Below are 12,143 nucleotides of genomic sequence, written 5' to 3'. Positions count from 1 at the left end.
CACACTTTTTTAATCATTTTCTGTCAGTTCATTGCATCTTATGCTTGTGTTAAACAATTTCTGGGTGTTTTGGCTGCGTTACTGTGCATCATGCATATTGCGTGCATGCTGGAGGTGCATTAGATGCCATATGTTTGCATCCTGAACAGGAATCTGTTACTTTCAATGCAATGCATGAAATTGCTATAAATTGGTGACACAGAAGGATTGGTTTTTTTTAACTTTGTCTGTGTGTTTTTGTGTTTGCGTGAGCAGCTAAAGGTAAAGCAAGTGTAGGGGTGAAGACAGCTAAGCTGTATGCATGGGTAGCTCTGCAGACACTGCCAGAGGAAATGGTCATCAGTCCATGTCTGCTAGACTTCCTGGAAAAAGCCCTGGAGACCATTCCCATCACACCAGTCGACAGGAACTACACAAGTCAGTGTGCTTTTTGATTTAACATTTGTCTCTTTGCTTTCTAAAATAACAAAACACAATTCTGTCAGGTGTTTCTGTGTGTACACTTTATGCTGATATTCATGTGTGTGTTGTATAGCTCTGAATGTTCCTGAGGAGGATGTAGGTCACTTTGATTCTGTGGAGCCTCTGGAGGAGTCTCAGGTGTCTCTTGTGTCTTCTGCTACATCTCCATACTCTTCCTTCCCTGTGGATGTGGTAGTTTATGTCAGGGTGCAGGTATACCAGCGTTCCTTCAAGCAATACTCACTAGTAGTAACCATCTCAAAGTGGTTGGCTAATTTCGTCTCGTTTGTTTCTCAGCCATCTCAGATCCGGTTTAGCTGTCTGCCCATGTCTCGAGTGGAGTGCATGTTAAAACTTCCTTCTCTAGACCTGGTGTTCTCATCCAATAGGGGTGAGCTTGAGCCCACCACCCATCCATCTGAGGGACAAAACACACCCTCCTCCACACCTCCATCGGTACACAATGCCAACAGAGTGCCTGGAAGCAAAGGTAAGAATTTACTGTACTGAAAATCTCTAAGTAATTATTGAAATACACTACCATTCAATTTTTTTTGTGGGGGGGGGGTCGATAAGTGGTGTATTGGCTAATGGAACCACTGAAACTTCTTCCATCCCTTAGGTCCATCCACAGGGTTAGGCAGTCCTCTAGGCCGGAGTCGCCACCACAGCAGCCAATCAGATCTAACAGGCCCACCCTTAAACTCATCAGGTCTGAGTTTCACTGCCTGTATGTCAGATTTTTCACTGTATGTGTTTCATCCTTATGGAGCCGGCAAACAGAAGTCTGCAGTTACTGGCCTCCCACCTGGACCAGGACCGCTGGGTGAGAGCCTCATGCAGAGACAATACTCAGAAATATTGAGACAGTTCATATGTAACATCAGCTTGTATACTGTAAAGAACATTGTAAGATGACTTTGGTTTGTTTAGGAGCAGTCGACGAGGAGGCCTCTTCAGTGACAGGCAGGAAAGACTCTCTCTCCATCAACCTGGAGTTTGTAAAAGTCAGTCTTTCCCGGATGAGACGGGCAGGATGTCCAGCATTTATTGATACTTTCATTGCCAGCAAGGGTGGGAAGATGGACACAACTCTTATCAACATCTCAGGTGAGGAATTCAAAATAAAGTACTGGGGTTTTCTTCAGGATGTCTGATTGATTCACCCTACTAAAGCTTTTTCTATATGTCTCATACTTAAGCATTATGCATGAATACATAATTACACTGCCGTTCAAACGTTTAGGGTCAGTAAGATGCTTTTTTTTTTGAAGCAAGGATGCATTCAATTGATCAAAAGTGACAGTAAAGGCATTTATAATGTTAAAAAGATTTGTATTTCAAATAAATGCTGTTCTTTTGAACTTTCTATTCATGGAACAATCCTAAAAAAATGTATCACATTTTCATATCCACATTGATGATAATAAAAAATGTTTCTTGATCACCAAAGAAACATTAAATTGGAATAATATTTCACAGTATTACTGTTTTATTGTATTTTTGATCAAATACATGCAGCCTTGGTGAGCATAAGAAAAAAATTCTAACCCCAAATTTTTGAACAGTAGTTTGTTTAATAATGAAAGGCAATAAAAGGGAATCTCCCAGTTGTCTCAATAACTAATTCATGACACAATGTGTGTGTTTTTTTTAACTAGCTGTGTGTGATATCGGTTCTGCATCCTTCAAGTACGACATGAGACGTCTGAGTGAGATTCTTGCGTTTCCCCGTGCTTGGTACCGCAGAAGCATCGCCAGGAGATTGTTTTTAGGAGACCAGACCATTAACTTACCAGGTTATACATATACACTCTCATCATTACAATATTGTTCAACAGTTTGGAATCACTATTAAATTGATGCAGAGACTGTGTGCCCTGTAGCATTTAATTGTAATATTGTAAATTATTAAGTTTTAAATAGGTCTTTAAATACTTTAAAAAAATATATATTTTCTTTCTTATTTTTATACATTTTCTTATTTATATATTTTCTTATTTTTTTATATAAAGCCTTATCATCGGAGTTGAAAAAAGTTGTGCTACTGAAGTGTGGCAATCACAATACAGTGTTTTTTCAGTTGTGGAGTATTGAGCACACTTCCTTTTCTGAAGCCCAATTTTGGTTTCAGAAATAGCAAAAAAACATCAACATAAAAACAAAAAAACACATTTCATCAGTTGTTCTTTTGAGAGATGGAGGCTATTTCATGCACTGCTGTCTGGAAAGAAGAAAGCAAACTGGATATAACCATGCCTGCTGGACAACAACAAGCACATCAGAGTTTCTAGTTTGAGAAACAGACCCCTCACTGGTGTTCAGCTGGCAGCTTCATTGAACCGTACATGCCAAAACAACAGTTTCATCTGCAGCAGTGAAAAGATGCCTTTTAGGCAGAATGTCATTGACAAAGCTACATATAAAACCAGAAAATAGGAGAAAAAGGTAGAATAGTCAAAAGGAAAATAGCATTATGAATTGATGAATCTAGGTTTAAAGAGACCCTCCCTGCATAACCACGATGCAAAGCCACGCCTCCCCAAAACACGCGCTCCGTCAGAGCAGAGACTAACCTGCGATACGATGAGAGACTGCATTGGTGGAGGGTTGAATGCAACGCTGTTAAATCACCTCATGTCTCATTCACCGGTGACAAAACATTACAGTACAAGGCACATAATATTACAATAATTGCGCCTTTCATTCTCGCTGAAACACGCTGATGACGTATTATGTCTTCGCAAACTGTGCACAGAGGTATGCAAATACATATTTTGAACAGGCAGGTAGGACAGCCTATCATAATGTTCAGACCGAACATTTTGATTGGACGAACATTTTATGGACCTACGCCTTCCACAGAGGACACATATGAATCGAGCCGTTTAGTCCAAGTCTTGTAAAGAGAGATGATCATCTAAACAATGATCGGCACATACTTGGAGCACATCACATATGGTAAACATGGAAGCTCAAACGTGTGTGTGTGGGATTTGTTCTAGCATGTGACGCACACACAAGCTTCAATATTTAGCACATGTGATGCGTATATATATATATGTATATGTGGTTTAAATTAATAAAAGCCTAAATTAAATCTATTCATCATATAAAGTGATAGCATCTCTTCACAAGACTTGGATTAAACCAATTAAACTAGATTCAAATGGGTTAATTTGAATCTATGGCATAATTCACCATAATTTTAGGTGAATTATGCCTTTAAGATGTGCTTCAGAAAGCTTGCGATGAAACATCACCTAAAAATCTTATTAAAATCTGAATTTATGAACAGTAATGTGTTTCTGCTCATTAGGGTTGTCGCGATTCGTCGATTTTAGTCGACTAGTCGATGTTTAAAAATCACTGGTAGTGGCGCATTTCACGGACGAGAATCCATAAAACACATTTTTACACTATTTCCCAAGGCTGCATGATATATTAAACCCAATTAAAAATCATAATTAATCATAATTGTGAATTCACACGCTATGATTATGCGCTTTAATTATTTACATGCGTGTAGGTTACGTACGTGCGTCACACAGCGGCTCCGTTCACAGTAGCTCCACAGAAACTGTAATCATTTACATGTGAGGAGCAACTCAAACTCCATCTCTGCATGTTGTTGTTTGGGTTTATTATAACGTTCATCTGGGAACGCAACATGCGCCATTTCATCAGATTTGTAAGGTAAATCATTTATAAATCCACACAAACACAGGAGAATACATCACGGTTTCAAAATAAAAGCTCAAACCCTTACTCTGATTTTGCAGGTTTTGATGTCCACACATTCATTTAATTATTAGCATTTCTGTCCTAAAGAAATGGCCAAAGATTAAGTGGACATTTAAATTAAATGGTTCTTGGTCAATATTAAAGAAGGATTAGAATGCGCAGTAATGTGTAAAAATAATAATCAGGCCGTCGGCGCCCCCTGCAGGCCTTTGTTGTTATGCGTAATGTACGTTAAGTTAAGTTAAGTCGTGACGTATTGTCAAGTATGGTGACCCATACTCGAAATGGTGCTCTGCATTTAACCCATCCAAGTACACACACACACACACACACACACACACACACACACACACACACACACACACACACACACAGCAGTGGGCAGCCTTACTCCAGCGCCCAGGGAGCAATTAGGGGTTCGGTGCCTTGCTCAAGGGCACCTTAGTCATGGTATCGAAGGTGGAGAGAGTGCTGTTCATTCACAATCCCCACCTTCAATTCCTGCAGGTGCGGGAATCGAACCAGCAACCTTCAGGTTACAAGCCCGACTTGTACTTTATTTGAACTAATTATTATTGCATCATTGCTATTATATATGTAAAATTATAATTATAGGGCCCTATGAAATCCGTTTTATTTCCAAATTAATTTTTTTCCATTTTCATTTTTTTTATACTCCTCATTTTAATAATCAAAAGCATCTCCAATTAACTGATTTAAATATTTTAAAAAGTATGTATATATATATATATATACATATATAATATACTGCATCTTTACATTTTTCACCTAAATAAATTCTGGTAAATAATATTTCTGGTAAATATTCCTTTACAAAGTGTTTTTGGATTATAATTTTATTATTACATTCTTACACTATAATACTGAACTTTGATTTCATTGATTTGGACTATGAGATGGACACTTGCTTCTTGCACTCTGTTGCACTTTACTTTTGCTTTAAAAAAGGATTTAATAGAAATTTGGATTTCATTTGGTTTAATAAAATATTCTTAAGTCAAATTGTTGATATTTTTATTTACATTTTTGTGGGAAATTAATTGTTTAGATTAATCGAAATAAAAATAGCCGTTAGTGGCAGCCCTACTGCTCACCTGTTTCCAGTCATCTTACATCTCCAGATGAATGCTGGAAAGTGTTGATAGTAAGAACAGTATTTGTGTTGTAGCTTCAGGTCCTGCCACGCCAGACTCTGTGGAGAGCATTGCGCAGCACCTGTCTCCTGAGTCCAGCCGTAAAGCGTACTGGAGGACATGGGACGGCCAGTCCACTCAACACCCTTCCACCTCCGTCTTCACTGATGCCACACCAAGCCACGCACACCTCAAATCACCTGCCACCGGACGTTCCCGCAGCGTGTCCGACTCCTCAGCACCGCGCAGAGGTACACATGTACATGCTGCTGGAGCTCTGTTGATGATGTGCTGCTCTGGGGCTTACATATAAAAACCAATGATGTGTGTCTGTGTGTTTCTACAGACTCTGTTACCAAGACCTCCACCCCGTCGTTCCGCAACGGAAAAGCAGCAGCACAGCAGGGTTCGCCATGGGAGACGCTGGTGGTGTTCGCCATCAACCTTAAACAGCTTAATGTCCAGATGAACATGAGCAACGTCATGGGCAACAATACGTACGAGAGACATACAGAAACGATTTGATTGGTGGAGCTGTTAACGTGCTTAATATTTCTCTGATGTGTAATTATGAATCTGTGTTTGAACAGTTGGACAACAAGTGGGCTGAAGAGTCAGGGCCGTCTGTCAGTGGGCAGTAACAGAGATCGTGAGATCAGCATGTCTGTTGGACTGGGCCGCTCCAAACTGGATTCCAAAGGAGGAGTGGTGGGTGGCAACATCGATGTCAACACACTCGAGATGGTCTGTAAGTATACTTTTTTATTTATTTATTTTTAAGAGAGAAGTTACTCCCTCTATAATTATTAGATTTTCTCTAATTATTGTACATAATTCTAATAATGTTATAGTGTTAAACCAGTTGCAATGGCTATCAAAACAGACTTTAATTTTGCCGTTCACCACCACAAAATATCACCCTTGTTGATTTTAGATAACTTTATAAAAGTAAATTTTGCTATTGACTGAATCTATTAGTTTTATATAAATTATGTTCTTTTAATGGTGTTTCTCCTTGGTCCATAAAGTGATTTAATATAAAGTTAAATAGTATAGTGGTATAATATTACTATAATAGTTTTATAATTTAAGTATTTATTTCTATAGGTGAATTTCTGGGCATTTATGGTAATAGCATATGCTGTGTATGATAACATGTTTATGGGTAATGTGTATAAAAAAAAAAAAATATATATATATATATATATATATATATATATATATATATATATATATATATATATATATATATATATATATATATATATATATATATATATATATATATATTCTAAATGCTTATTGTGAATTTTTGACTGTAATTTTTAATAAAAATGTCATAACAGACTTCACTCTGGTGACATGCAGGACTTCTCCAATCACTTAGTCTGCTTAAACTCCACCTCTTTCTCGACTGCAAGCACAGATCTGCCTCCGTTAAATCAACAACCAATAGACTTTTTTTTTATTTCTCTTTCTCTGTGATCTATTGCACTTGGCTGTATGTCATAATACATAAGAAAAGATCTGCCCATACTTTGCCAATTTAACTAAACAACTTGAACTACAGCCGTATACATTATTCCATTTTAATTTTACTTTAATTGATATTCACAATTTGAATTGGAAATGAAAAGGTCTTTTCAATTCTGTGTGGCACACAATGCTGGTGTCTTGTCATCCTCTTCAGTGACTGATAACTGGTTGTTCTTTTAGCTCATATTTCAGAACATCCAAATCAGCAGCCCAGTCATAAGATCCAGATCACCATGGGCTCCACAGAGGCACGGCTGGACTACATGGGCTCCAGCATATTGATGGGCATCTTCAGTAATGCTGACTTACAACTCCAGGACGAGTGGAAGGTGAACCTTTGCACGGCCGATGCCAGTCTTTCTGAAAAAAGGTAAGAACTGCCAATCATATTAGTGAAGATTATGTAAAAGATGACCACAACCGTAAAAACATTCACTGATGTATCTCCTCCAGTGAGATCTTTGTACATGGAGACCTGCAGTGGGACATATTCCAGGTGATCATCTCCCGCTCCACAACCCCTGACCTGATAAAGATTGGCATGAAGCTGCAGGAGTTCTTCACACAGCAGTTTGACACCAGCAAGCGAGCCCTGTCTACCTGGGGCCCGGTGCCCTACATGCCTCCCAAAACCCCGGTCATCAACACGGACAAAGGAGCAGCTGAACTCTGTTAGTGTGCTTGTGACTATTCTAGATTGAACATAAAATTTTGTTAATAAAATGACAATAAAGACCAACATAAATGTCTGTTTCTTTTAGATATGGATGCAGCTCACCACAGGCATTGGCCCAGTGTGTTGAAGATGGTGGCAGGATGTCACATTTCCCTCTTCCAGATGCCTCTTCCAGAGGATGCTGTGCAGCTGGGTGGCTCCATGAGTCTTCATGGCAATCACATGACTCTGGCTTGTTTCCACGGGCCCAATTTCCGTTCCAAGTCTTGGGTGCTGTTCCATCTGGAAGAGCCCAACATCGCCTTCTGGACTGAAGCACAGAAGATCTGGGAGGATGGTACAGACTTAGTGCTAACCTTCCATCCATCCATCCATTCAACCAATCATTTTGGGCAGCTTTCATAAATTTAGACTTACACGTTGTGTTATTTGTCTAGGCTCCAGCGACGATTCTACATACATTGTTCAAACCCTTGATTTTCACCTTGGGCATAATACAATGGTAACCAAGCCTTGCGGTGCTCTGGAGAGCCCAATGGCAACCATCACTAAGGTTACCCGCCGCCGCCATGAAAACCCCCCGCATGGGGTGGCTACAGTCAAAGAATGGTTCAACTATGTCACTGCCATGAGGAACGAAGGTAAACACTGCACACTCAGTGAGCTGCTTTGCTGTCTATTGCCCAATAGGCAGCTGACTTCTGAGGCATGAAACAGAATCTCAGAAGTTACAGAGCAAATCTGTAAGTAAACAGTGCTTCTCTTGTAGGGGTGTTGCAGTATGCTAGTATTGACCATGAAATGACATGAGGTGATATGCAGTGATGGGAATAACAGCGTTACTAACGCGTAATCAAACGAATCACTGTTTCCCCCGTTACAACACCGTTACCGTTACTGACAATAAAATGCGGCGTTACTATAATTTATTATAATGTTATTAGAATTTAATTTTTCAGTTCATCTGAATGGATGCGCAGTGTAGCTGTATTTGACATACCGTAAACTCTAGTGTGAAGGCGCACGCTCGCCGTCGCTTTGTCTCACATGCGCAAAGAAAGATTCTTTCATAACATGCAGAATTGACGCGCTACATGTAAACGATATTCTTTGTTGTATTTTCCTGTCAAAATAACGGAGTTCCTTTGGAATTCTTCAGCTTTTAAGAACTGCCGGTTTCTCTGGTAGTGGGTGGAACTAATGCGCAAACGACAATCTCATTGGCTGGCGCTCACCTATTATCGTCCCTGTTTTGATTTCAGCAAATCAATTCGAGCAAACGCAGACTACATGATTTAATATTCATGAACCCAGCAGCTCATTAATCCTTAGTGCGTTTTATATTGTTATTAGTAGTAGAATTCGTAGTAGTTTTATCTTATCAATTTTTCCCCCCCTTTTTTATAGAAACACTAAATGACAAACAATATCTTAAGCACCACCACCATGACAAATATGCATTCATACTTGGTTAATCTAATTACTAAAGTTCTATCATCATCATAATGCTAAATTATCATATCATATTATAATTCTTGACTGACTAATCTACACTATTTATCTACTGATACGTAGCATCAATGTAAAATGTTTTATAATAATAATTTATTCTATTTAGTGTCCATTTCATTAATTTAACATATTTAATATTGGGGGCATCCAAGTTATTTGACATTTGAAATTTTATTTTTAAAGTAACGCAATAGTTACTTTCCTTGGTAATTAGTTACTTTTATAATGATGTAACTCAGTTACTAACTCAGTTACTATTTGTGAGAAGTAACTAGTAACTATAACTAATTACTTTTTAAAGTAACGTGCCCAACACTGGTGATATGTTAACACTACACATATCTTATTATCGTAAATAATGCTGTGTATAAAAAAAATGTATAGCGCATTGTGTTGCTACTACTGCCACACAAAATCATGCAATCGAAGATGACAGACGAAAGCAAGACACTCGACCCATAACCAGAAAAAAGTTTTCTTGCCAGTTTTTTGATCCCATAAAAAAGACAAGCTGTAGACACGCTAGTCTGCACGAAGTGCCAATCAGCATTTCTTGTCAACAAGTTCTTGTTGTATGTGTTTGTACAGCTGTGGTTACAAAATCTTTCCATCTCCCTACACTCATTGTGAGTGTCAATCCTTTTTTTTAGGTAAACACGTATTTGACAGCATTTCTCCCCCCTACATTTCTTGAGATATCACAATATTATCATGGTTTCGTTTGGCCATGATAATCTGTCTTCAGAAAAGATGATGCACTTAAAAAAACTACTTTATTAGGCATCTGCTTTGTTTACAGGTGTAAGCACTGTATTTCTTTTACATAAGTGCCATTTACTGTCAGAGAGTGAATTAGCATTGTTTTTTTCAGCCCAGTCTGCTGTTTTTGTTTATACCAATTTTATATATATATATGCATGATATATATATAATATATATAATATAATATAATATAATATAATATAATTTTTTTTTTTTTCAAGAATCAGCTACGTACACTGCATTAGGCTAACTGAAACTTTTTAAAAAAATTTAAAACTTGTGCTTTTTTTACAGTTAGGATGTTACCATATTCATTGGTGTTGTGATACCTAAACAGTTTAAACCTAATATCAGAATTTCCCTAAATAATTTAAAATGTTTCCGGTATGTTATCCTAATGTGAACTGTACGGGAGACTACATTCCAAATCCATTTTGAAAATCAAAAGCATAAAACTCCACAGCATACAGCAGCATTGTGTAGACTTCTGTTTTTAATTAGATTTGAACAATTTTTTATTTATACTTTTACATAAGTGATTTTATATTTTTGTAATAGACATTGCTTTCAATTTAGAATTGATTTTTCCACTTAGCTCTTTGCAGTGCATTATGGGTGCATTCTCCAGAAAATACATACAGTATTTTTGTCTGTCTTGTGGAAAAGCCTTTGCATGGGTTAGAGTTAGGTGAGCACACCTATGATGCCTTAAAAACGGTTTATAGAGGCAACTCACTAGGTTCAGGAACAGAGCCAGTGTAAAGCCATCTTGTTGCCTAAACACGGTCACCTGTTTATGATTACTGTATTTTCTGTTCTTTTCCATAAAATAATTCTCTTTTTTGTCTCTCTCTTGTGTCAGAGTTGAACTTGTTGCGTAACGTGGATGCAAACAACTCTGAGAGCGGCGCAGCAGCAAAGAGCTCCAGCCTCCTGAGCGGCTTCAGGGGCGCCTCCAGCTACAACCATGAAACAGAGACCATCTTCGCTCTTCCCAAAATGCAGCTCCAGTTCAAATCCATCCATGTACAAGATCCCGAGGAACCTTCTCTCAGTGGTACAGACATATAAACTGCCCCAATTTAATATTCTAGCAGCCTCTGGCAGCTTGTATAGTCTGAAAGTGAATGTGGGACCCCTCGCTGACTCTGAGCTGTGTTGCAGATGCCAGCAGTAAGCCCAAAGTGGAGTGCAGTGTGGTGACCGAGTTCACCGATCACATCTGCGTCACCATGGATGCAGAGCTCATCATGTTCCTGCATGACCTAGTGTCGGCATACTTGAAAGAAAAGGAGAAAGGTGAGATAATGAAATGAAGAGCCGCGCTATTTCCTTTCTTCATACGTGTCCTGTCACTGTAGTGAAGCATGTTGCTTGTGTTCCAGCTCTTTTTGCCCCGCGCATCTTTGCGTCTCGACCCGGTCAGAAGAGCCCCACGGCGCAGCAGGATGAGGCCTCGTCAGAGAAGAAGGAAAAGGAAGAGGGAGTGAACTACGCTACAGTGGACTGGAGAGAGTTCCTCTGTAACACATGGCACCTGGAGCCCACACTACGGTAACACTGCAATCACATGACCTCTGGCCCTTCTGACCTCTCAGTTCAGTTACATCTACACTGCCGTTCAACAGTCTGGCATCAGTAAGATTTGTAATGTTTTTTAATCGAGTCTCTTATGCTCAACAAGGCTGTATTTATTTGATCAAAAATACAGAAAAACAGTAATATTGTTAAATAGTATTGCAATTTCTAATATTGGTTTCCTATCTTAATATACTTTAAAATGTAGTTTATTTTTGAGACACAGCATTACATTTTCAGCAGCCATTACTCCAGGCTTCAGTGTCACTGATTCTTCAGAAATCATTCTAATGTGATGATTTATTATCAGTGTTGAAACTGTTGTGGTGCTTAATATATTTTTTGGAAACCTGTTATACTTATTTCTTTGATGAATACAAAGTTGAAAAGAACAGCATTTATTCAAAATTGAAATATTTTCTAACAATATAAGGTTTTACTATCACTTTTTATCCATTTAACTCATCCTTGCTGAATAAAAAAGGTTGGCGGCAATAGCCTCGTGGGCAGTGCGCCGACATATAGCGCCATTGCGCTTTGGATGTCCCACATTCATGTCCAGGCTCGCGGACCTTTCTCAATACTAATAAAGATAAAAAATGTACTGACCCCAAACTTTGGAACAGTAGTGCATATTGTAAAACAACATTTCTTTTTAACTTTTTATTTATCAAAGAATCCTGAAACAAGTATCACAGGTCCCAAGAAATATTAAGCAG

At 38.4% G+C, this 12,143-nt stretch overlaps 1 protein-coding gene across 11 annotated transcripts in view; it reads left to right on the top strand.

Moving 5' to 3' along the window:
- kiaa1109 (KIAA1109 ortholog) overlaps positions 1-12,143 on the top strand; it is a 69,328-nt gene that overhangs the window by 55,637 nt on the left and 1,548 nt on the right. For 10 of the 11 annotated variants that reach the window (XM_058795152.1, XM_058795144.1, XM_058795146.1 and 7 more), the window contains 16 exons: positions 256-417; positions 536-675; positions 760-952; positions 1,085-1,288; positions 1,396-1,572; positions 2,124-2,261; positions 5,396-5,611; positions 5,707-5,857; positions 5,951-6,108; positions 7,077-7,266; positions 7,350-7,567; positions 7,658-7,909; positions 8,010-8,213; positions 10,709-10,903; positions 11,011-11,145; positions 11,232-11,400. In XM_058795152.1, coding sequence (XP_058651135.1) covers positions 256-417; positions 536-675; positions 760-952; positions 1,085-1,288; positions 1,396-1,572; positions 2,124-2,261; positions 5,396-5,611; positions 5,707-5,857; positions 5,951-6,108; positions 7,077-7,266; positions 7,350-7,567; positions 7,658-7,909; positions 8,010-8,213; positions 10,709-10,903; positions 11,011-11,145; positions 11,232-11,400 — 2,902 coding nt within the window. The remainder of the gene's footprint in view (positions 1-255; positions 418-535; positions 676-759; positions 953-1,084; positions 1,289-1,395; positions 1,573-2,123; positions 2,262-5,395; positions 5,612-5,706; positions 5,858-5,950; positions 6,109-7,076; positions 7,267-7,349; positions 7,568-7,657; positions 7,910-8,009; positions 8,214-10,708; positions 10,904-11,010; positions 11,146-11,231; positions 11,401-12,143) is intronic. The other variant, XM_058795143.1, reaches the window with a different exon arrangement.

The sequence above is a fragment of the Onychostoma macrolepis genome, chromosome 13, assembly GCF_012432095.1.
Source record: "Onychostoma macrolepis isolate SWU-2019 chromosome 13, ASM1243209v1, whole genome shotgun sequence".
NCBI lineage: Eukaryota > Metazoa > Chordata > Actinopteri > Cypriniformes > Cyprinidae > Onychostoma > Onychostoma macrolepis.
The sequence above is the reverse complement of the archived record's forward strand: the minus strand, read 5'-3'. Positions and strand labels throughout refer to the sequence as shown.